The sequence below is a fragment of the Somniosus microcephalus genome, chromosome 18 (genome assembly GCF_052327205.1).
Source record: "Somniosus microcephalus isolate GS21.2 chromosome 18, FLI_Smic_1.0, whole genome shotgun sequence".
NCBI lineage: Eukaryota > Metazoa > Chordata > Chondrichthyes > Squaliformes > Somniosidae > Somniosus > Somniosus microcephalus.
The window spans coordinates 7,387,704-7,413,580 of NC_141004.1; the positions used below are offsets into that span (position 1 = coordinate 7,387,704).

The 25,877-nt window shown below is 51.4% G+C and overlaps 1 protein-coding gene across 2 annotated transcripts in view; it reads left to right on the forward strand.

The window, feature by feature from the left end:
• The first annotated feature begins 2,821 nt into the window (after positions 1–2,821).
• LOC147104999 (protein PHTF1-like) overlaps positions 2,822–25,877 on the forward strand; it is a 50,262-nt gene continuing 27,206 nt past the window's right edge. For both annotated transcript variants that reach the window (XM_086010995.1, XM_086010996.1), the window contains exons 1-6: positions 2,822–2,961; positions 4,594–4,669; positions 5,702–5,758; positions 10,345–10,414; positions 13,172–13,330; positions 13,452–13,608. In XM_086010995.1, coding sequence (XP_085867121.1) covers positions 4,625–4,669; positions 5,702–5,758; positions 10,345–10,414; positions 13,172–13,330; positions 13,452–13,608 — 488 coding nt within the window. In that variant the 5' untranslated portion in view covers positions 2,822–2,961; positions 4,594–4,624. The remainder of the gene's footprint in view (positions 2,962–4,593; positions 4,670–5,701; positions 5,759–10,344; positions 10,415–13,171; positions 13,331–13,451; positions 13,609–25,877) is intronic.

Consider the following 25,877-nt stretch of genomic DNA (forward strand, 5'->3'; position numbering starts at 1 on the left):
ATCGAGTTACTGAGTGAAGGAGCAGACTGATGCTTGTTGGTGCCAACAGCTGGATTTCAAAGTTTGTGCAGAGTACAACACCTTGCATTTATCCAGCGCCTTTAATATAGTAAAACGTCCCAAGGCGCTTCACAGGAGCGATTATCAAACAAATTTTGACACCGAGCCACATGAGGAGATATTCGGGCAGGTGACCAAAAGCTTGAGGTAGGTTTTAAGGAGTGTCTTAAAGGAGGAGAGAGATGTAGCGAGGCGGAGAGTTTTAGGGAGGGAATTCCAGAGCTTAGGGCCCAGACAGCGGAAGGCACGGCCACCAATGGTGGAGCGATTAAAATCAGGGATGCTCAAGAGGCCAGAATTGGGGGAACGCAGATATCTCAGAGGGTTGTGGGGTTGAAGGAAGTTACAGTGATAGGAGGGTCGAGGCCATGGAGGGATTTGAAAACAAGGATGAGAATTTTAAAATTGAAGCGTTGCCGGACCGGGCCAGCGAGCACAGGGGATGATGGGTGAACGGGGCTCGGTGCGAATTAGGACACGGGGCAGTGAGCACAGGGGATGATGGGTGAACGGGACTCGGTGCGAATTAGGACATGGGCCAGCGAGCACAGGGGATGATGGGTGAATGGGACTCAGTGCGAATTAGGACACGGGGCAGCCGAGTCTGGGATGAGCGCAAGTTTACGGAGGGTGGAAGATGGGAGGCTGGCCGGCCAGGAGAGTGTTGGAATAGTCGAGTGTGGAGGTTGTAGTTTGTGCAGAGTAAACCAGGAGTGTCCCAGCAGCTGACTACTCCCTTCATGTGCTTCTTCCACCTGTGAATCCTGTCGAAGGCTCCAGCAATCCTCGGGCCTCTCCTCTTTCTTGCTTTCAAAATGCGTCACTGCATTTATCTGGGAATTTCAGCATGGTGTTTGGATAAGAAGGTCCCATCACACCAACCAGGCTGAACACTGGGGGGAAGTTACAAGTGTCGGTGGATGTGGGCAACCCAGCTGACAGTGGGAATTTGTCATAAAAACCCATCTGGTTCACTAATGTCCTTTAGGGAAGGAAATCTGCCATCCTTACTCGGTCTGGCCTATCTGTGACTCCAGACACACAGCAATGTGGTTGACACTTAACTGGCCTAACAAGCCACTCAGTTGTATCAAACCACTAGCACTGTGGGAGTACCTTCACCACACGGACTGCAGCGGTTCTAGAAGGCAGCTCATCACCACCTTCTCAAGCAGATGGGGCCTTGGTTGAACGTCTCATCCGAAAGACGGCACCTCCGACAGTGCAGCACTCCCTCAGTACTGCCCCTCCGACAGTGCGGCGCTCCCTCAGTACTGCCCCTCCGACAGTGCAGCGGTCCCTCAGTACTGCCCCTCCGACAGTGCGGCGCTCCCTCAGTACTGCCCCTCTGACAGTGCGGCACTCCCTCAGTACAGCTCCTCCGACAGTGCAGCGCTCCCTCAGTACTGCCCCTCTGACAATGCAACACTCCCTCAGTTCTGCCCCTCTGACAGTGCGGCGCTCCCTCAGCACTGCACCTCCGACAGTGCAGCACTCCCTCAGTACTGCCCCTCTGACAGTGCGGCACTCCCTCAGTACTGCCCCTCTGACAGTGCAGCACTCCCTCAGTACAGCTCCTCCGACAGTGCAGCACTCCCTCAGTACTGCCCCTCCGACAGTGCGGCGCTCCCTCAGTACTGCCCCTCCGACAGTGCAGCACTCCCTCAGTACAGCTCCTCCGACAGTGCAGCACTCCCTCAGTTCTGCCCCTCTGACAGTGCGGCGCTCCCTCAGTACTGCCCCTCCGACAGTGCAGCGGTCCCTCAGTACTGCCCCTCCGACAGTGCGGCGCTCCCTCAGTACTGCCCCTCTGACAGTGCAGCACTCCCTCAGTACTGCCCCTCTGACAGTGCGGCGCTCCCTCAGTACTGCCCCTCTGACAGTGCAGCACTCCCTCAGTACAGCTCCTCCGACAGTGCAGCGCTCCCTCAGTACTGCCCCTCTGACAATGCAACACTCCCTCAGTTCTGCCCCTCTGACAGTGCGGCGCTCCCTCAGTACTGCACCTCCGACAGTGCAGCACTCCCTCAGTACTGCCCCTCTGACAGTGCGGCACTCCCTCAGTACTGCCCCTCTGACAGTGCAGCACTCCCTCAGTACAGCTCCTCCGACAGTGCAGCACTCCCTCAGTACTGCCCCTCCGACAGTGCGGCGCTCCCTCAGTACTGCCCCTCCGACAGTGCAGCACTCCCCTCAGTACAGCTCCTCCAACAGTGCAGCACTCCCTCAGTTCTGCCCCTCTGACAGTGCGGCGCTCCCTCAGTACTGCACCCCCGACAGTGCGGCGTTCCCCCAGTACTGCACTGGGTGTGTCGGTCTGGATTTTGTGCTCAAGTCTCTGGAGTGGGCCTATGAACCCACAACCTTCTGGTTCAGAGGCGAGCGAGTGCTACCCACTGAGCCACAGCTGACACGGGTTGGGGTTTTAAGGGTGGGTGTAGGTTTAGGCGGGTTGGGGGTCCGGTAGATTGGTGTTTCGGCGGTCGGTGATCGTAAACGGTTGGAGCCGCACTGGGATCTTGCTGTTCGGGTGGAAGGCCATGGGCCTGAAACGCTAACCCTGTTTCTGGCTCCGCAGGTGCTGCCCGCGGGGCCGGCCGAGCGTCTCCAGCAATTTCTGGGATTTTATTTGGGATCTTGCTGTGCAGTCTATTGGCCTCAGTTCCCTTCAGTGCTGGGAGAGAGGGGGCGGCGCCGGGCTCATTAAGTATGCAAGGCCTCATTAATATTCAGGAAGTGTTAAGTATTCAAGAGCGCATTGGTATTCAGGAATAATTACATGTCAATAAGCTGCTGAATATTCATGAGCGGAAGAATATTCAGGAACCGGCCGCCGCTCCCAAGCGAGTCCCAGGCTTCGGCCGAGATTAGGCCGCGGCGGCTTCCTGGCACCGGGAGAGGGTGAGAGAAAGGCCCGGGGGGAGAGTGGGGTCTGTGGGGGGAGAGAGTGAGGTCTGTGTGGGGGGGAGTGGGGTCTGTGGGGGAGAGAGGGGGTCTGTGGAGGGGTGGGGGGAGAGTGGGGTCTGTGGGGGGGGAGAGTGGGGGTCTGTGGAGGGGTGGGGGGGGAGAGTGGGGTCTGTGGGGGGGGAAGAGTGGGGTCTGTGGGGGGGGGAAGAGTGGGGTCTGTGGGGGGGGGGAAGAGTGGGGTCTGTGGGGGGGGGGAAGAGTGGGGTCTGTGGGGGGGGGGAAGAGTGGGGTCTGTGGGGGGGGGGGGAAGAGTGGGGTCTGTGGGGGGGGGAAGAGTGGGGTCTGTGGGGGGGGGAAGAGTGGGGTCTGTGTGGGGGGGGAGAGTGGGGTCTGTGGCGGGGGGGGGAGAGTGGGGTCTGTGGGGGGGGGGGAGAGTGGGGTCTGTGGGGGGGGGGGTGAGTGGGGTCTGGGGGCGGTGAGTGGGGTCTGTGGGGAGAGAGAGTGGGGTCTGTGGGGGAGAGTGGTGTCTGTGGGGAGAGAGGGATCTGTGGGGGGGGAGTGGGGTCTGTGCGGGGGGAGTGGGGTCTGTGGGGGGAGAGTGGGGTCTGTGGGGGGAGAGTGGGGTCTGTGCGGGGGAGAGTGGGGTCTGTGTGGGGGGAGTGGGGTCTGTGGGGGGAGAGTGGGGTCTGTGGGGGGAGAGTGGGGTCTGTGCGGGGGAGAGTGGGGTCTGTGGGGGAGAGTGGGGTCTGTGGGGGGAGAGTGGGGTCTGTGGGGGGAGAGTGGGGTCTGTGGGGGAGAGTGGGGTCTGTGGGGGAGAGTGGGGTCTGTGCGGGGGAGAGAGGGGTCTGTGGGGGAGAGTGGGGTCTGTGGGGGGCAGAGAGGGGTCTGTGGGGAGGAGAGTGGGGAATCTGGGAGTGGCGGAGCTGGTATTTAGAAGGAAATGTTGGGGATGAGTGGGGTTTTGGGGTGTGCGGGGGTTCGTGTGATGTTCAGGGGAGAATAGGGTGAATAGTGAGAATGTGGGGGTGGGGTTTACATTATAGAGTGAGGAGGGGGCAGTGTGGGGGAGAGGAGTTTGCAGGAGAGTATGGAGAGTGGCAGTGAGGGAGGGAGGGTTGGGGTGGAGGTTCATGGTGGCGTGCGGTGGGTGAGAGTGTTTGGGGCCGAGGGGTGTGTTAGAGAATGGGGTTTACAGAGGGGAGGGGGACGGGGGGATGGGGGGGGGGAGGGTGCGGAGGATGGGGTGTGAGGGGCTGTGGGGAGGATGGGTTGGGTGTGTGCGGGGGGCGGTGTGCAGGGGACGGTGGGGGGGGTGTGTGGGGGGGTGTGTGGGGGGGCGTGTGGTGGGGGGGGTCGGGGGGTGGGGGCTGTCAATTCCCGGCGTCCATTTTTGATGCCCTCCTGAAGCTGTCACTATAGTTACCTGATTGCAGTGTAAACCCCGACTCCCACATTACTCCATTGATCAGTAGCTTGTTCGGCTTCTGACCCCCCTCTCTGCAGCTTCAGCTTTTGGGGTCAGGTTTGTTGACGTCGTCTTAAAACCAGCGATGGTGACAACAGTTCTTTTGCAGCAGACCGAAGCCCAGACTCGTCTCCCACTTTATTTCCATCCTTCTTTTCCAGATAAGATGAGTCGCTGGTGACCACGCACCAAATGGCCTCGAAAACAACTGACGCCATAACATGGTACCAGAGAAAGGTTCGTACCCAGCATCCGGGGCTGTACCCAGGAGTTCAGAGGGACACAGAAACAGGCCATTCGGTCCAACTGGTCCGTGCCGGTGTTCCTGCTCCACACGAGCCTCCTCCCACCCCTCTTCATCTCACCCCATCAGCATATCCTTCTATTCCTTTCTCCCTCATGTGTTTATCCAGCTTCCCCTTCAATGCATCTGTGCTATTCGCCTCAACATCTTCTCCAAGTCTACCCTATCAAATCCTTTCATAATTTTAAAGACTTCTATCGGGTCACCCCTCAGCCTTCTCCTTTCTAGAGAAAAGAGCCCCAGCCTGTTCAGTCTTTCCTGATCGCTCTAACCTTTGTGACTCTAATTCGGTGTGAAATATTAGTTTAGGAGATTTTTTATGTTTTCTGTTTTGTGGTCCTTATTTGTTTTAATCGACTGTCGTTTGATGGTTTGTAGAAATAGCAGAGGCTGTGTAACAAGTCCACGGGTAGTGGTGCTCTGGGTGAACAGCGGTATACTGAGCAGGAATTCACTCCCAGAGATCCTGCACCAGTCAATGTGGATGGAAGATTATTTTTAGTTTTCACTCTCCACTCACTCACGCACACAAACTTACACGTACTCACTCGCGCTCTCACACTCACTTGCTCTCGCACTCACTCTCACTCACTCACTCTCGCACTCACTCACTCGCGCTTGCAATCACTCACTCGCTCTCGCACTCGCTCGCACTCACTCACTCGCGCTCACTCACTCGCGCTCTCACTCTCGCACTCAGTCACTCTCGCACTCACTCGCGCTCGCACTCAGTCACTCTCACACTCACTCGCGCTCTCACTCACTCGCGCTCGCACTCACTCACACTCTCTCACACATTTCTTCCCTCTCCCCCTATACTTAGTGTTTTTCAATGGTGAGTTACTGAAAGTCTGGAATAGATTCACAAGTCCTAATGTAACGTTGCTGCAACAAACAGCGCTATGAGTAGTTTTCCAGCAGTCTTTTGCCCAGTAACTTGCCTGATTGGAATTCTTCTGTTTCAGATTGGAGCGTACGATCAACAGATCTGGGAAAAGTCGATCGAGCAGACAGAGATTAAGGTGGGCCGCGCGACTCGAATAACACTCTTGATAAAATGCTCTGGGCCTCCTGCTCCCCCTGTGATTGAGAGGCCGGGTGAGCTTGGGTTGGGGAGGCCAGTGCTCCTGGTTGGGACCGAGCGGTGCAGGCATTGGGCGATAAATCCATGGGGCAGCGCCAGCTAGTCCACAGTGATGGTTGTTAGCCTTGCTGCATTGCCACAGCCGGGCAAGGGCTGGCAGAGTTCCTGTGATTTTTGATTAAGAATCACACGGATTTGCTTTTGTGAAGCCAGAAAGATGGGGAGGGCACCCGCAATCGTTCCTGGTTCCAGAGACAAATTATAAATAAAGGGTTGAAATTTTAAAAAAAATAACAATTTTCAAAATCCTTTTTGTTAACGATTGTACTTTATTTCACATCGCCTTGCTCGCAGGGATTGGTCAGTGTATGTGTAACGGGTATCAATTAATCCACATGTACAGTGAGTACAAACCAGTGTATAATGGCAACGTCTGGTCAGTGTGGAGCAGGCACAGACTGGTCAGTGTGGAGCGGGCACAGACTGGTCAGTGTGGAGTGGGCACAGACTGGTCAGTGTGGAGTGGGCACCGACTGGTCAGTGTGGAGCGGGCACCCACTGGTCAGTGTGGAGCGGGCACCCACTGGTCAGTGTGGAGCGGGCACCCACTGGTCAGTGTGGAGCGGGCACCCACTGGTCAGTGTGGAGTGGGCACTGACCAGTCAGCGTAGAGCGGGCTCTGACCGGTCAGCGTAGAGCAGGCTCTGACCGGTCAGCGTAGAGCGGGCTCTGACCGGTCAGCGTAGAGCGGGCTCTGACCGGTCAGTGTGCAGTGGGGACAGACCGGTCAGTATGCAGCGGGGACAGACCGGTCAGTGTAGAGCAGGCACCGACTGGTCAGTGTAGAGCGGGCACCGACTGGTCAGTGTAGAGCGGGCACCGACTGGTCAGTGTAGAGCGGGCACCGACTGGTCAGTGTGGAGCGGGCACCGACTGGTCAGTTTGGAGTGGGCACCGACTGGTCAGTGTGCAGCGAGGACAGACTGGTCAGTGTAGAGTGGGCGCCGACTGGTCAGTGTAGAGTGGGCGCCGACTGGTCAGTGTGCAGCGGGGACAGACTGGTCAGTGTAGAATGGGCACCGACTGGTCAGTGTGGAGCGGGCACCGACCGGTCAGTGTGTAGCGGGCACCGACCGGTCAGTGTGGAGCGGGCACCGACCGGTCAGCGTAGAGCGGGCACTGACCGGTCAGCGTAGAGCGGGCTCTGACCGGTCAGCGTAGAGCGGGCTCTGACCGGTCAGCGTAGAGCGGGCTCTGACCGGTCAGCGTAGAGCGGGCTCTGACCGGTCAGCGTAGAGCGGGCTCTGACCGGTCAGCGTAGAGCGGGCTCTGACCGGTCAGCGTAGAGCGGGCTCTGACCGGTCAGCGTAGAGCGGGCTCTGACCGGTCAGCGTAGAGCGGGCTCTGACCGGTCAGCGTAGAGCGGGCTCTGACCGGTCAGCGTAGAGCGGGCTCTGACCGGTCAGCGTAGAGCGGGCTCTGACCGGTCAGCGTAGAGCGGGCTCTGACCGGTCAGCGTAGAGCGGGCTCTGACCGGTCAGCGTAGAGCGGGCTCTGACCGGTCAGCGTAGAGCGGGCTCTGACCGGTCAGCGTAGAGCGGGCTCTGACCGGTCAGCGTAGAGCGGGCTCTGACCGGTCAGCGTAGAGCGGGCTCTGACCGGTCAGCGTAGAGCGGGCTCTGACCGGTCAGCGTAGAGCGGGCTCTGACCGGTCAGCGTAGAGCGGGCTCTGACTGCTCAGTGTGCAGTGGGCACCGACCGGTCAGTGTAAAACGGGCATCGACTGGTCAGTGTAAAACGGGCACCGACTGGTCAGTGTGCATTGGGCACCGACTGGTCAGTGTAAAACGGGCATCGACTGGTCAGTGTAAAATGGGCGCCGACTGGTCAGTGTGGAGTGGGCACCGACTGGTCAGTGTGGAGCGGGCACCGACTGGTCAGTGTGCAGCGAGGACAGACTGGTCAGTGTAGAGTGGGCGCCGACTGGTCAGCGTGTAGCGGGCACCGACAGGTCAGCGTGGAGCGGGCATCGACCGGTCAGCGTAGAGCGGGCTCTGACCGGTCAGCGTAGAGCGGGCTCTGACCGGTCAGCGTAGAGCGGGCTCTGACCGGTCAGCGTAGAGCGGGCTCTGACCGGTCAGCGTAGAGCGGGCTCTGACCGGTCAGCGTAGAGCGGGCTCTGACCGGTCAGCGTAGAGCGGGCTCTGACCGGTCAGCGTAGAGCGGGCTCTGACCGGTCAGCGTAGAGCGGGCACTGACCGGTCAGCGTAGAGCGGGCACCGACCGGTCAGTGTGCAGTGGGCACTGACCGGTCAGTGTAAAACGGGCATCGACTGGTCAGTGTAAAACGGGCACCGACTGGTCAGTGTAAAACGGGCATCGACTGGTCAGTGTAAAATGGGCACCGACTGGTCAGTGTGGAGTGGGCGCCGACAGGTCAGTGTGGAGCGGACACCGACCGGTCAGCGTAGAGCGGGCACTGACCGGTCAGCGTAGAGCGAGCACTGACCGGTCAGCGTAGAGCGGGCTCTGACCGGTCAGCGTAGAGCGGGCTCTGACCGGTCAGCGTAGAGCGGGCTCTGACCGGTCAGCGTAGAGCGGGCACCGACTGGTCAGTGTGCAGTGGGCACCGACTGGTCAGTGTAAAACGGGCATCGACTGGTCAGTGTGCATTGGGCACCGACTGGTCAGTGTAAAACGGGCATCGACTGGTCAGTGTAAAACGGGCATCGACTGGTCAGTGTAAAATGGGCACCGACTGGTCAGTGTGCAGTGGGCACCGACTGGTCAGTGTGCAGTGGGGACAGACTGGTCAGTGTGGAGTGGGCACCGACTGGTCAGTGTGGAGCGGGCACCGACTGGTCAGTTTGGAGTGGGCGCCGACTGGTCAGTGTGCAGCGGGGACAGACTGGTCAGTGTAGAGTGCGCACCGACTGGTCAGTGTGCAGCGGGGACAAACTGGTCAGTGTAGAGCGGGCACCGACTGGTTAGTGTGTAGCGGGCACCGACAGGTCAGTGTGGAGCGGGCACCGACCGGTCAGCGTAGAGCGGGCTCTGACCGGCCAGCGTAGAGCGGGCTCTGACCGGTCAGCTTAGAGCGGGCACTGGAGCGGGCACTGACTGGTCAGCGTAGAGCGGGCACTGACTGGTCAGCGTAGAGCGGGCACTGACTGGTCAGCGTAGAGCGGGCACCGACTGGTCAGTGTAAAACGGGCATCGACTGGTCAGTGTAAAATGGGCACCGACTGGTCAGTGTGCAGTGGGCACCGACTGGTCAATGTAAAACGGGCACAGACTGGTCAGTGTACAGCAGGCACCAACTGGTCAGTGTGGAGCGGGCACCGACTGGTCAGTGTGGAGCGGGCACCGACTGGTCAGTGTAAAACGGGCACCACTTGTACGGTCAAGCAACCATGATCTACACATGGGTACAGAGCGTGACCTGACCCCACCCCACCCCACCCCCCCCAATCGCCTCTCGTGAGCTGACCAGCCCGATCTGTCGGCGCCAAGTGCAGATTTTCGCAAACCGCCATGAGTCCGTGCCGTGCTGGCTGTGGTCTTGGTGTGCAGGCTGTGAGGATGCAAGCCACCTCTCCTTGAACATCCTGATCTCCGAGAGGCCTAAAACGTGTGGGAGAAGCAGAAAAACTCTGCTGCCCGTGTCCTAACTCGCACCAAGTCCTGTTCACTCATCACCCTTGTGCTCGCTGACCTACATTGACTCCCGGTCCAGCAATGTCTTGAATTTAAATTTCTCATCCTTGTTTTTAAATCCCTCCATGGCCTCGCTCCCTCCCGATCTTTCTAACCTCCTCCAACCCTACAACCCTCCGAGATATCTGCGCTCCTCCAATTCTGGCCCCTTGAGCATCCCTGATTTTCACCGTCCCACCTTTGGTGGCCGTGCCTTCTGTTGCCTGGGCCCTAAGTTCTGGAATTCCCTCCCTAAACCTCTCCGCCTCTCTCTCCTCCTTTAAGACGCTCCTTAAAACCGACCACTTTGACCAAGCTTTTGGTCACCTGCCCTAATTTATCCTTATGTGGCTCGGTGTCCAATCTTGTTTGATAATTGCTCCTGTGAAGCACCTTGGGGCGTTTTACTACATTAAAGGCGCTGTATAAATACAAGTTGTTGTTGAAAATTGGAAAATATTGTGATCGAGGCTTGTGGCACCTGTGGTCCCCCAGTGACCTCAATTGAATTGACAGTGTCTGCCTCTGGTGTCTGGGGACTGTCCTGTTGATTTTGAGTTGGATATGAATGCTACTGATCGGGCCGTATAAAATGGATGCCTCCGTTTGTTAAATTGTTTAGTCTGCAGTACAGTGCTAGAGGAATCTCCGGGCGTGTTAGAAACGGGTGGAGCCCGGCAGCGTGACGCGCGAGGGGCTCAGTGTGAAGAGAGCATGCGAGACGCAGCCTCCCGGCAGCCTCCCACAGTCTCCCTGAACTGCACGTGCTCGAACGCCCTTTAGAGGAGGTGCAGCATTGTTAAACAAAACGTGTTTGTTTAATTCCAGGGATTGCGAAGCAAGCCAAAGAAGACGGGCCGAATAAAGTCGGAGCTGATAGATGTCGACCTTGTAAGGGGTGAGGGCAGCGAGGGAGCTTTCTCCATCTTTTTTCTATCCCATTCGGTCTTTTTAATCTTGCTCGGTATTTTTTCCCACCTGCCAGGGTATTTGCTGCACTCTCACTCCGTATTTATACACAGCACAGTGCTTCGGAACATTAGGAACAGGAGGAGGCATTCAGCCCCTCGAGACTCTTCTGCCATTCAATGAGATCATGGCTGATCTGTATCCAAACTCCATCCACCGTATGTCAACATTTAGAATGGAAACTGCCTATGTGAACATGTCACACTGTAATGACACCCTCCCACCAGAGGAGTCCTTCCTCAACCAACATTACCAAAGGCTTAATGGCTGCCGTTTGCAGGACATCGATATTGGTGCAAAAATGGCCAACCTAGCGCTTATTGCACGTCAGAAGTAATTGATGATGTGAAACATTTAAGAACATAAGAAATAGGAGCTGGAGTCGGCCATTCGGCCCCTCGAACCTGCTCCGCCATTCAATAAGATCATGGCTGATCTTCGACCTCAACTCCACTTATCCCCATGTCCCTTGATTTCATTAAAAGATCTACCGATCTCTGTCTTGAATATACTCAACGACTGAGCCTCCACAGCCTCTGGGGTAGAGAATGCCAAAGATTCACCACCCTCTGAGTGAAGAAATTTCTCCTCATCTCAGTCCTAAATGGCCGATCCCTTATTCTGCGACTGTAACCCCTGGTTCTGGACTCCCCAGCCAGGGGAAACATCCTCCCTGCATCTACCCTGTCAAGCCCTGTAAGATGATTTACAGATGACGTGGAGTATAAACACTGGCATGGACCAGTTGGGCCGAATGGCCTGTTTCTGTGCTGTACATTCTGTGTAATCTCACGGCTTCGAGCACACGGGAGCTGGAAGCATCGGAGGGCTCCTTCTGATGGTTTCGTCCCCACAGGAAGGGAGGGAAGGTTCATTGGGCAGAACACCCTGGGCTACTCACCTTGCACCAGCTGTGTCGGGGAGGGGTGGGGGGAGGGGAAGGGTGGGGGGAGGGGGTGGGAGGGGAAGGGTGGGGGTGGGGGGAGGGGTGTGGGGGAAGGGTGGGGGGAGGGGAAGGGTGGGGGGAAGGGAGGGGTGGGGGGAGGGGAAGGGTGGGGGGAGGGAGGGGAAGGGTGGGGGGAGGGAGGGGTGGGGGAGGAGTGGAGGGTGGGGTGGGGGAGGGGTGGGTGGGAGGGTGGGCAGCCAAGTTTGATGTGGGGGAGCAAGACATTTTTTGATGGGATGAAACAGTTGCATTTTGTTTGTTTTCTATGAATCCAATTCTCAGCAGATTAAATAATCACATAGAATTTTCAGCACAGGAACAGCCATTCGGCCCATCTGGTCCGTGCCGGTGTTTATGCTCCACACGAGCCTCCTCCCACCCCTCTTCATCTCACCCCATCAGCATATCCTTCTATTCCTTTCTCCCTCATGTGTTTATCCAGCTTCCCCTTAAATGTATCTATACTATTCACCTCAACCACTCCCTGTGGCAGCGAGTTCCACATTCTCACCACTCTCTGGGTAAAGAAGATTCTCCTGAATTCCCCATTGGATTTATTAGTGACTCTTATATTTATTGCCCCTAGTTCTGGTCTCCCCACAAGTGGAAACATTTTTCCTACGTTTACCCTTATCGCACCCCATTGTAATTTTAAAGACCTCGATCAGGTCGCCTCTCAGCCTTCTCTTTTCTAGATAAAAGACCTCCAGCCTGTTCAGTTTTTCCTGATAGTTAGAATAGAATGATACAGCACAGAAGGAGGCCATTCGGCCCACTGTACCTGTGCCGGCTCTTTGGTAAAGCTCTCCAGTTAGCCCCACTCCCCCGCTCTTCCCCCAGAGCTCTGCAATTTTCCCCGTCAAGTATTTATCCAATTCCCTTTTGAAAGCTATTATTGAATCTGCTTCCGCCGCCCTTTCAACTCGCTGCGCAAAAATATATTTTCCCCCCCAATTATCTTCAATCGGTGTCCTCTGGTTACCGACCCTCCTGCCAGTGGAAACCATTTCTCCTTATTGACTCTATCAAAACCCCTTCATGGTTTTTGAGCATCTCCCCTTATATAACCTTTCAGTCCTGGTATCATCTATGTGACCCCGAGCTTCCGGTCGCCTGTCATTTTAATTCACCGCTCCATTCCCACTCGGACCTCACCGTCCTTGGCCTCTTGTATTGTTCCACGGAAGCTCAACGTAAACTCGAGGAACAGCACCTCATCTTCCGATTACGCACTCTGCAGCCTTCCGGACTCAATATCGAGTTCAACAATTTCAGATCATAACCTCGGCCCCTATTACATTTTTTCTTGTAATTTTTCCACTCCTTCCCGCCCCCCCCCCCCCCCCTTTCCTTTTGTTTCTCTCTCACACCTGGCAGCTATCTCTTGCCCTGCCAGTACACTTCACACCTAATCTCAGCCTATTACCATCTCGTCTAGCTTCGAATACCTTTTATTGTCTCTTTTACCTCTTTTGTTTCTTTCACTTCTTTTGTCCGATCACAGCCTTGCCTTCAATCTATTTTCTTTTCTTTCCAGTTTTGAAAAAGGGTTCGACCCGAAACGTCAACTCAAATTTCTCTCCACGGATGTTGCCTGACCTGCTGAGTTTTTCCAGCATTTTCTGTTGTTATTTCGGATTTCCAACATCTGCAGTATTTTGCTATCATCCTTGTAAAGATGGTTTTGCACCTTCTCCGGTGGCTCTGTATCCTTCCTAACCGGTTGTCTTCATTGTCCAGGTTCAACCTTTGTTAAAGCGAAACCCGAAAGCCCGTGGACCTCATTAACGCGGAAGGGAATCGTGCGAGTATTGTTCTTTCCGTTCTTCTGCCAGTGGTGGATCCAGGTAACCTCCCTGGGAACCTTCACATGGCTCCTGCTCCTCTACTTCCTGGAAGGTGCGTTGTAAAAACATTCTAGAACATTCACCCGCCCGTTGTAACTTCACTCGCGCCCTCGTAGCTGTTCTGTTGAAAGCGACACCGACTCTGTTGCCTATTATTTTTTTTGTGTTTCAAGTGGTCGCGATCGGCCTGTATTTGCTGGTGCCGGTCTTGTACATCAGTGAACTCATCAGCCCCATGGTTCTGATGCTGCTGCTGGGGACAGTACACTGCCAGATCGTCTCCACCCAGAGACACATCGCTTCACCCACAAACGGAGGCAGGCGCAGGAGGTGAGCTTTGTGACGCTAGTAAACAGTTTTGCAAGGCCCAGTGACGCGCAAAATCAACATACATAAACCTTCCTGTCATTCCCAAATTTAATAGATTAAAAAATCTTGAATATGCGTGCACTTGATGTCAATTTTTCTTCTATTATAAATACCTGTCAGCATTTATAATGGTAATTGGCTCTGTAAATTTGCTATGCTGCAGCACCCCCACTGGCGGGAGAGTGTAATTACAGCATGACAAGTTTACATAGACAATTCCCATTATGAATGTTGATATTGGAATTTATAATGGAAATATCTAAAAATAATGACAATGTTTGGCTTTAGAATGGCCACTGAATTATGACTGTGCGCTGGTCCAGTTATCCACACTGTCTAATCCTGGCTGTTAGAAAAGCATACAGGATCTTTGACTTTATAAATAGGGATAGAGTATAAAAGCAAGGAAGTTATGCTGAACCTTTATAAGTCACTGGTTAGGCCTCAGCAGGAGTATTGTGTCCAATTCTAGGCACCACACTTTAGGAATGCTGTCAAGGCCTTGGAGAGGGTGCAGAGGAGACTTACTAGAATGGTACCGGGGATGAGGGACATCAGTGATGTGGAGAGACTGGAGAAGCTGGGGTTGTTCTCCTTAAGAGCAGATAAGGTTATGGGGAGATTTAATAGAGGTGTTCAAAACTGTGAGGGGTTTTGATAGAGTAGAGAGGGAGAAACTGTTTCCACTGGCAGGAGGGTCGGTAACCAGAGGACACAGACTGAAAATAACTGACAAAAGAGCCAGAGAGGAGACGAGGAGAATGTTTTTACGCAGCGAGTTGTGATCTGGAATGCGCTGCCTGAAAGGGCGGTGGAAGCAGATTCAATAGTAACTTTCAAAAGGGAATTGGATAAATACTTGAAGGGAAAAAAAATTGCAGGGCTCTGGGGAAAGAGTAGGGGGGAGTGGGACTAATTGGAGAGCTCTTTCAAAGAGCCGGCACAGGCACGATGGGTCAAATGGCCTCCTCTGTGCTGTAAGATTCTGTGAATTCCCAAGCTAACTATATTGAAAATCTTGAATTTGCCAACTTCTGTTCCAGTGTAAATCGTCTATGTAAACCTATCACGCGGTAATTGCACCCTCCCACCAGTGGCGGTGCTGCTACGCCTCCACTGGTTGAAATGACTTGACCTGCTGCTTGATGGCCAGTTTTGAGTTTCTAATTGCCGACGGGCTGGAGACTGCCCTGTCCCCAGAAGCTCTGCAGAGAGCAGAGGGTCAGGCAGGTAGCACGGGGCAGGAGCAGGGACCTGTTCCAAAACTCGCGCTGCAGTCACATCCCAAGACAAATGGGCCACAGTGCACAGGTCCTAATCGGGACTCCAGTAAAAGCGAAGGTGAAATTGGACCGTTCAATCCATCAGCAATTTTATTCTTGCAGAGGCAGAAACAGAGACGAACCTCTACTACAACAACAACAGTGTGCATTTATATAGCGCCTTTAAAGTTGCAAAACGTTCCAAGGTGCTTCACAGGAGCGATTATCAAACAAACTTTGACAGCAAGCCACATAGGAAGATATTAGGGCAGGTGACCAAAAGATTGGCCACAGAGGTAGGTTTTAAGGAGCGTCTTAAAGGAGGAGAGAGAGGCGGAGAGGTTTAGGGTGGGAATTCCAGAGCTTAGGTAGCTGAAGGGAAGGCCACCAGTGGTGGAGCGATGAAAATTGGGGATGTGCAAGAGGCCAGAATTGGAGGAGCGCGGAGATCTCGGAGGATTGTGGGGCTGGCGGAGGTTAGAGAGATAGGGAGGGGCGAGGCCATGGAGGATTTGAAAACAGCGATGAGAAATTTAAAATCTACTGCGAAATTATTGACTTCAAGGTGCATTTGGAGTGGGGGGAGGGGGAGAGGGAAGTCAATTGGATAACAGCAAAGAGGAAGGTGAACTTTTAACAACAAATGATTGTATTTAGGTGGCGCCTTTAACATAGGAAACAGCCAAAGGCGCTTACCAGAGGGGAAAACAGACAGCGGACAACGGCAGAGGAAGTCGGGGGCAGTGGGCGAAAGTATGGGGTAGGGGTCAAAGGGTTAGGTTTCTGAGGAGGCGTTTTGAAGGTGAGGCGAGTTACCGCGAGGAGGAGACGTTAAGGGAGAGAGTTCCCGAGGGTGAAGCCAAGCCAGCTGAAGACTGTGTCACTGGTGGAGTGGAGTCCGGGGGGAGGGATGCACAGGGTGCTCGAGGGTGGAAGAATGGAGGGCTGGAGGCGGCTGCAGTGCTAGCGAGGGACGTGTGCGATGGGTGTGGGATAGGATGGGGTTGCTCCAGTGTTTGGATCGGGAGTTTGATCCGGTGGGAATGGATCGTGTGGTCTTCCAGTACTCGAGCTGTCCATTCTTTCCCTTTCCCTAAACTGGGATGTTTCTCTTCGTCGGGTCCGCTGGATAAAGCCCACTTCGGAATTGTTTATTTCCTCGTTCGGAAATTACGTAAAGCAGGAAATCAGGAAGCGTGCAAAGATGGTGGCAGCTCGCGGCCTGCGCTCAATGCCCACGCTGGAGACCCGCCTCCGCCAAGCTCCAAAACTTCAGTTACTGATTTCTTCCGATTCGTGTGGCCTGCTTCCTTCCTAGAGAGGTACAGCTTCGTAACCTGCAACCCTCCCAGCACGACACCGAGTGTCCTCCCTGCTTTGTGGGCCATGGCTCAGTGGGCCGCACTCTCTCTCTCGTCTCTGAGTCAGGAGGTCGTGGGTTCAAGCCCCACTCCAGAGACTCGAGCACAAAAATCCAGGCTGACACTCCAGTACTGAGGGAGTGCTGCACTGTCGGAGGTGCCGTCTTTCGGTTGAGACGTTAAACTGAGGCCCTGTCTGCCCTCGCGGGTGGGCGTAAAAGTTCCCACGGCCACTATTTCGAAGAAGAGCAGGGGAGTTCTCCCCGGAGTCCTGACCAATATTTATCCCTCAATCAACATCACTAAAACAGATTATCTGGTTATTATCACATTGCTGTTTTTTGGACCTTGCTGTGTGCAAATTGGCTGCTGCGTTTCCTACATTACAACATTGACGGTATAAGATATTTAGGAAAGATAGGCAAGGAAAAAAAGGAGGAGGGGCAGCAGTTTTGATTAAGGAAAATATTACAGGTCGAGAAAGAATGTCCTTGAGGGGTCAAAGACAGAATCTATTTGGTTGGAGAGACAGTAGAGGTGCCAGTACACTACTTGGTGTATTCTATAGGCCACCAAATAGTGGGAAGGAGATAGAGGAGCAGATTTGCAGGGAAATTACTGAGAGATGCAAGAACTATAGTGTAGCGATAATGGGAGACTAACTACTCCAATATTGAATGGGGCAGTGATTGTGTTAAGGGCGGAGATGGGGAGGAACTTCTCCAGTGTGTTGAGGAGGACTTTCTTCATCTGTATGGCTTCCAGCCCAATAAGGAAGAAGGCATTGCTGGATCTTCCACTGGGAAATGAAGTGGGTCGAGTGGAGAATGCCACAGTGGGGGAGTATCTCGGAATTACATAGAATTATATAGAATTTACAGCACAGAAACCGGCCGTTCGGCTCCACCAGTCCATTCCGGCGTTTATGCTCCACTCGAGCCTCCTCCCATCCTTCTTCATCTAACTCTATCAGCGGAACCCTCTATTCCCTTCTCCCTCATATGTTTATCTAACCGCCCCTTAAAGGCACCTATACTACTATTCGCCTCAACCACTCCCTGTGGTAGCGAGTTCCACATTCTCACCACTCGCTGGGTAGAGAGGTTTCTTCTGAATTCGCTATTGGATTTCTTGGTGACTATCTTATATTGATGGCCTCTAGTTTTGCTCTTCCCCACAGATGGAAACACTCTCTTCTAGCTTTTAAAAGCTCTTTATAATTTGTCCGTGACGACACAAACCACTCTGGGTCCAGGTATATTGTGTATCAGTAAAACAGGTTTATTACGCATTAAACATCCAGTACAAAGAAGTAATACTGAACAAGAAGATAGCCGCAGTCTGTTCCTTGAACCCCGGCGTTCCTTCCGAGTGACTGGGGCGCGGTCTCTTTATTCTCTTGCTGTGTTCTGTTGACTGAAGCTTCTCATCCTCTGGTTTCGCGCTGCTTTAGGTGTTCAATATCTACATTCTTACACCCTTTTCCTCCCGTTTTGCATACGTGGCAGTAACTAGCTCTCTGACACCTGGTAAATGTCCCTCCTTTCTTCGTCAATCATCTTGTGACCTCGTTAATCCCACTCTGTCTCTTTCTGTGCATAACAAGATACCCTTATCTAAGAATTTCACTTTACAGAACATTTTTGCGGTGTTTTCTAAACATTTTGTCTATTCTGCAATTTCACAAATGAAGGATGTCTCCAATCCCTATCTCTCTTCTCTAACTCTTATCTCTTTCCCATAACATTAGTGACTATCACGTCCCCGACAGTCTCTGTGTTTATTCAGCACTACATTCCATTACTTCAGTAATTGAAAACAGGTTTTTAGTCAGGTTGGCATAATTTTCCCATCCTGTTTTGGTCTCAGCCAGTCACCATTTTATACAGGCTTTTTAGGTTTTTAACATACAATTTCACATATTACAGTTAAATAAAAATGGTTATAGAATCATAACAATGTTTACTAAATCCTACAGATACACTCTATCCTACAGACCCCTACCTTGAGGGCGAGGCATTTTGCCGACCCCTCAAAACTAAAATCTTACATATGGAATTGTCTTCCCACGTTTATTTAACCCTAAAATATTCTGGTTGTGATCATATTTAAACGCGATCAGGTTTCGTACATTAGGTGTTTCAGGTAGCAGGTGTAGATTAGTAAGCTGATCAGTACCACAAGTTGGGTTATGACCTGTACATGGGAAATGATCCTAATCCAAGGAGGAATTTCCATGTTTGTCCTGATGTCCCACCAGTGTGTTTGGTCTTCGATACCTGGAATTTCCTCGGCTATGGCTTTATTCCCTTGCACCAGCGTATAGTAATGGCGTTGGGAGGTGCTCACTTGGTTTATTAATTCGGTTAAGGCTTCAGGTAGCTCAGGAATATCACATCCGAATTTAGTGACATAATCTTCTAGATTTATATTTAAATCATCTTCTACTTGTAATACCTGCTGGGCATGTGAGGCTATTGCAAGGAGGATTCTTCCTCCTATTACCGTAGTCTTTGTAGGTGTGATACAGTAGGTCCCTGGGGTTTTTGAACATTCAAGTGTTCTGTGATTATAAGAGTTTTCTGAAGTGGTAAAACAATACCTCCCTTCTCGTACGTAGGCTGTTTTAGTTCCTACATCCGAGGGGCCTGTCACTTCCATAGTACAGTTTAACCATTCTTCATTCCAACCATAACCACAGGTGTCCTTTGAATGATTGTCCAAACTGTATGGACAAACAAGGGCATCCTCATTTGTACTACATCCTTGTAGGTTTGGTTCAATCCATGTTAGCTTTTCTAACTGTGCTAACCATTGTGGTGCCATGAGAAATCGGCTAATGGTATTTCCTTTTACTGCTCCTATATTCTCTATTCTAATAGGGAGTTGGGCCTGGTTCAATTCATTAGACTAGGAATTTGTAGCATTAGTCCCATCAACCTTTGACTCCCGATCGCGTGGTGTTCGTGTTTGACAGAGTGGATCCTAATTAAACTTCTGATCTTACATAGTTCTGCATCATTGTAATAGCTGGATAGCCCTGATAGGTGTTTATTAGTGACCCAGGTGGGAAGACGTCCCTTATTGATGGTCTGAGGTTTTCCCTAGTTTGCTCAATCAGCCAATTCCTGTACATAACGCATACGTCATTATGGGCTGCTTGATCAGAGGCATTTCTGGTTTCTCTAATTAGATCATTAATTCTTTTGGCATGATCCTCTATCTCTTGTAGGATGTCCCGCAGGTGTATGGTCACCTGATCCTTCCTTAGCTCCTTGCTTTCTATGCTGTTTTCCTTACTGAGTATCTCCTTCAATTTGTGCCTTACTGTTTGTAATTGTCTCTGTAAATCTGCGGAGTCCATTGAGTTAACTACTGAGGTTACCGTGTTGAAATCTGTGAGCCTATCGTTTATCAATCCTCTTCTCCACCTACTCTTTCGCTGGCTTTCCTCGCGTGGTACTAAGCTCGTGACGGAAGGCCCCTCCTGTTTTCTCTATGCTTGTTGACAAAGTCGCCTTTTCCCAGTATTGGCTAAAAACCTGCTGCAGCATTCTTTGAGTTAATTGTGCTGTTTTGTCAGGGCACCACTTTGGTAATATTAGGTCTGTTAAATTGAGGATAACAGGGGCCACTTCTGGTATTACTTGATGATACACTGCTCTATAGGTAGGGATAATTACAAGACCGTACCCTGGTCCCGGATTAAAGTGGGGGCATTGTTTCCCGAGTACTCTCTCTTGGGGTTCTGAAGGATTTGTTTTCTCATAGGGTGTAAGCCCAACGCTATAGAAATACCCACCCTCCCTTACACATCCAGTTATTGCATTTTTGAATTCTACTATGCTGCTATCCTCATTCTCGGGGTCCCTATAATTCCCCAACATTTAAAGGTTGTCATAAAGGGTTCATTCCCTGCTGAGATCATCTTTATATTATATTCGGGGATAGGTGGCCAATCATCACCCTGATATTTAAGGCCCGTGATAATATTTGACCCAATGCAAGAATACTGGCCGCTGTGTTTCTTCCACCACCGAGGCCAGCATCATTGTCCGTATTCCTCGGCCTCTGAAGCTACTGGGCCCTGGTTTGATTCTTGTACCTGTTCCCAGATTCCATTATTTTTCTTCAGGAATTTCCACACATTTGGGCCTGTAATGAAATCTGTTTGTCTTGATCCTGTATTCGTTTTGCACTCATGTATATTACCCTCCCCCACTGTGTATAGTTTCACTTCCTCTTTCCTGACTAACCTGGGAGGTTCCAGGTCTTGGCTCTTGGCTCCGCCCCTGACTTCTCTTACATAAAGATCCCAGGATCTGTATGACTCATTCCTGTGAACCAGTCGGCGTGTTGAGATGTTAGCTCTGATCTTAGTGATTAAAAGCCAACTTGTTTAAGTCTATAACTTCTAGTTTTGTGGTTATTGAAGGCCCATCAGGGCCTTTGCTATCCCTTATCCCGCACCTGATACACACACCATGTCCTTTTATTTCCCAACTATACACCTTTCCTTGTAATGTACCACAACCCGTCACATATGCTGTTGTTACATTATCTTTTGTACTGTTTCTGATCCAAACTGGGACATTCCCCCATATGTCTCAGATGAACCACTATGGTTCTTTGATTGTTTATGTCCGCCAATAATTTGAGGCTCTGTTCCATAGATGGGGAGTGAGGCGCATTCGCCTCCTTCATCCGGTGTACAGATGTTGATGGTAATGTCAAAACTTTTTGTTCCCTCCGTAGAGCTCACTGCACATCCAGTCATCAATATCAGTATACAGAGCCACATCTTTAACCTGTGGGTAGACCAAAATGTAACATCTTAATTCTTAACAGTTTTCATCTGATTGTAATGGAACCATTTGAGTTTAGGTTCTCCCTTCGGACCATATGGAACATTCAGTAGATAAACAGCTGGATTTAATTTATCTACTATGGTATGAGGGCCCGTCCATTTTACCTCGAATGAGTTTTTTTTTAGAGAAATTTTGTAACATTACTCGGTCCCCAACCTCATACTCAAATGGTTTTACCCTCTTATCATAATATCGCTTGATTTGTTCACGTGATTTGCCTGTGTTAATGGCCACCAGCCTGTTCACCTCGTCCACATGATCTATCAAGGTTTGTAACCATTTTTGGCTACAGGGTTGTAACTTTAATGGTGTGTTATTCCCCAGTGTTACATGTCCTGGTATCCGCATTTGTCTCCCAGTCATTGCCTCATATGGACTTACCCTCGTAGTCCCGTGTGGCGTAGAGCATATTGCCATTAAGCATAAGGGCAACATGTTAGTCCACTGAGTGGGGTGTTCTGTTCACAACTTCTGCAGCATTGTTTTAGAGTTTCATTCCCCCCCTCCACAATCCCTGATGATTGTGGATGGTGGGCAATGTGCAATTTATGTTTTATCTGTAACATTTCCTGTAGGGTTGTGAAAACTGCCTCCGTGAAGTGTGGACCCTGATCACTATCCACCTGTAGTGGTAATCCCCACCTACACAACACCTCACTCGGGAGAATTCGGGCAGCAGTGCACGCTTTATTGTTTCTGGTGGGAAACGCCTCGATCCATTTAGTGAACTGATCAATAACCACGAGCGCGTACACGAAGTTGTTAGATCCGTGTATCTTGATGTTGTGTGTCCTTTAATAACTAGACACGAGACTGCAGGGAACAATCAACAGGTGTTTACTGGATGAGGGTTACTCTAAAACTAACTGTACAGATCCCTACTCAGGGTTTATATACAGGTGTGGTCACTGCCGGTACTACAGTATACAGGAGCTGTAAAAAGTAGTTCTCCCCTTAAAGATACATACACTACAATTCCTCCCCTTTTAGATTAACAGTACCATAACATTCATTTAACAATTAACACTTTTAACATGCAACATTAACTGAAAATAGTCCATTTATAAATTCAGTCTTTGGGGCGGCTTCCTGATCCTTTCTGGATAGCGCCTTTCCTGAGTGTCTTGCTCTTGGTGCGGAGGCCCCCTGTCGTCAGTTGGTTCATCAGCTTCCGATGCTACTGTTTCTGGGGTAGATGCTACCTGTATGTCGGGTTCATCACCAGGTACGCGAGACATGGGGTTGACTCGTTCCTGTGACTCTAGGATCTGGTCGACATGGCGTCTCACAATGTTCTCCCCAACATCCACTGTGTACATTAGTGGCCCCTGCCGTGTGCATATCGTTCCTGGTTGCCATTTCTCTGTTCGGTAGTCGCGGGCCAAGACTGGTTGCCCTACATTGAAGCTCCTTGTCGGCTTCTCATTGATGTGCTGGAATTGCTTATTCTCAACATCTCTTCGTACATTTGCTCTGAGCAAATCCAGATGAGATCTCAACCTTCGGTTAAAGAACATCATGGCCGGGGTCTGGTTGGTGACTGCATGTGTCGCATTTCTGTAGGCTAACAGGAAATTGTCCACCTTATGCTACAGTGGAATGTCATCATCGCACATGGCCCTTACTGCTTTTTTAAAGGTTTGTACGAACCTCTCAGCCAATCCATTTGTGGCTGGATGATACGGGGCGGATGTGTAATGCCTTACCCCATTCCTTTTCATAAATCTTCGGACACAAACTGTGGTCCGTTATCAGAGCAAATCTGCTCTGGCAAGCCGTTCCTGGCAAATATGGTCCGTAGGACTGCAATAGTTTTCTCCGTGGTGGTGGAGGACATTTTGATCACCTCAGGCCATTTCGAGTGTGCATCCACAGCTATTAAAAACATTGAGTCCATGAATGGACCAGCAAAATCAATATGCACCCGTTGCCATGGAGATGAGGGCCACTCCCATGGGTGCAGAGGGGCATGTGGTGGTGCATTTTGGACCTTCTGGCATCCTGAGCAGCTCTTTGTCAGGTCTTCGATTTGCTGATCGATCCCCGGCCACCACACATAAGCCCTAGCAAGGCTTTTCATTTTCACCCCTCCCAGATGGCCTTCGTGAAGCTCATTGAGCACTCTCTCCCTTAACTTGGGTGGAATTACCACTCGGGATCCACACATCAAGGTCCCCTGGCATACTGACAGCTGTTCTTTTCTGGATGAGAATGCTGGCAACAGTGAGTCGCCATGTGTTGGCCATCCCTTCACCGTCAAGTCATATACCCGAGACAGTGTCGGGTCATTTCGGGTCTCCTTCTCTATATCAGCGTTAGTTACTGGCAAGCGTTCAATTATAGTCGAATAAAATATTTCGACAGGGTCCACTGCTGGTGCTTCCTCCGCAGTAGTCAGTGGCAGGCATGATAGCCCATCAGCGTTTCCATGCTGTTTCGTGCCCTTATACTCTGTTTCATATTGGTTCGCCCCTAGAAAAAGGGGCCATCTTTGTAGCCATTGCGCAGTCATCACCGGAATGCCCTTCTTTGGATTAAAGATGGAGACAAGTGGTTGGTGGTCAGTCAGCAAGGTGAACTTCTGCCCGTGCAGATAGTGGTTGAACTTTTTCACTCCCCACACTAGGCTGAGGGCCTCCCTGTCAATCTGGGCGTAGTTACGCTCGGCTGAAGTTAGTGACCGAGACGCAAAGGCTACCGGCCTTTCCAAGCCGTCCGGGAATTTGTGCGACAGCACCGCTCCAATGCCATAGGGCGATGCATCACACGCCAACCGAATTGGTAGTGCTGGGTTGAAATGAGCCAACACCTCTTTTGATGTGATCAATTCTTTGCACTTCTGGAAAGCTCGTTTACATTCGTCATTCCACTTCCATGGTACCCCCGTTTGCAGTAGGGTGTTCAGTGGGTGTAGTACTGTAGACAAATTCGGCAAGAACTTATGGTAGTAGTTCACCAGCCCGAGGAACGACCTCAGTTGTGACACATTTTCCGGTGCTGGAGCCTTGACTACTGCCTCAATCTTTTCAGGGGACTTATGTAACCCCTCTTCATCAATAACGTGGCCACAATACGAGATCTGCTTCTGGAAAAACTCGCATTTGTGGCGATTTGCTCGGAGCCCATATTCCTTCAATCTAGTGAGCACCTGCTCCAGGTTGGCAAGGTGATCACTGTCATTTTCGCCCGTGACCAGGATGTCGTCCAAATAACACTGGGTCCCCGGAATCCCTTGCAGGACTTGATCCATTGCCCTTTGCCAAATAGCCGGAGCTGATGCTACCCCGAACACCAGCCGGTTGTATTGGTAGAGACCTTTATGAGTGTTGATCGTGAGGTACTGTTTCGAGGCTTCTTCTACCTCCATTTGCAGGTACGCCTGGGTCAGATCAATCTTAGTGAAGCGTTTCCCTCCAGATAGCGAGGCGAAAATATCTTCAATCCGCGGAAGCGGATATTGTACCATGTGAAGGACTGGGTTCACTGTCACCTTAAAGTCCCCACAGATGCGGACCTTCTTTGGTTCCCCAGGCGTATTACTCAACGACCTCTTCATTACAGGAACGATGGGTGTAGCCCACTCGCTCCAGTCCACTTTGGACAGTACTCCTGAACGTTCCAAACCTTCCAGCTCTGCTTAGACGGCTGGCCTTAAAAAAAAAAAAAAAAAAAAAAAAAAAAAAAAAAAACTTTGGCCTTGTATTTTCCTCTATTTTGATCATCGCTGTTATGCCTTTTAGTGTTCCGAGTCCCTCCTGAAACACTTCTTGTGCGTCAGTTAGCATTTTTGACAGTCGTCCAGGTGTGACGTCGTCATCCTTGTTGGCATCTACAGTCAGTGCTTGTATGGAATGCCAATCTAGCTGTATTTTCCGGATCCATTCACGTCCTAGTAGTGGTGGTCCTCCATCTGGCAATACATATAGGTCCATTTTTGGTGTTTCCTTGCCGTTATATATAACGTTCACCCTTATTTTTCCTTTGGGGTAGACTTTTTGCCCCGTGTACATCTTCAAGACAATCTCTGTATCTCTCAAGGGTATATGTGAGAATAGCCGCTTGTAGTCCCTTCGGTTTATGACTGTTAGGGCTGATCCTGTGTCCAATTCCATTTTCACTTGGACTCCGGCTATCTTGAGCGTGACCCAGATAGTTTGGTGATCCTCCGTTTTGATCACCTTATGTAGTTTCAGACAACCCAGCTCCTTGCTTCCGGAGTCTGTATCACTTTTCTGTTCGTCTGAATTACTCTCCATCACCTTATGTACCTTCTTGTACTTCTCCTGTGGAGATTTCTTGCTGCTGGTTTTCTTTCCCGACCTGCAGACTCTTGCTATGTGTCCTACTTTTCCACACTGTCTGCACACTTTGTCTTTGAACCAGCAATCATTATGGTCGTGTGTTGTTCTGCCGCAGCGATAGCACTTCACTGTTCCGTATGACGTTTCATTTGTGCCATATTCTTGCGGTCTCCGTTGTATCTCTGCAGCGCCCCGTGCGGCTGCTTCGTGTGATACTGCCATGCTGAAAGCCTTGTCCAGCGTAAGATCCTTTTCTGATAGAAGCCGTTTCTGGCTCCTTCACTTTGAAGCCCACACACAAACTTGTCCCTTAAAGTATCTGCTAGTCCCATTCCAAACTGGCAGTGTTTCGATAGCTTGCGCAGTTCCGTTAAGTACTCAGCATTACTTTCATCTTTATGCTGGTTCCTTTTGTGAAACTTAAATCTTTCTGCTATC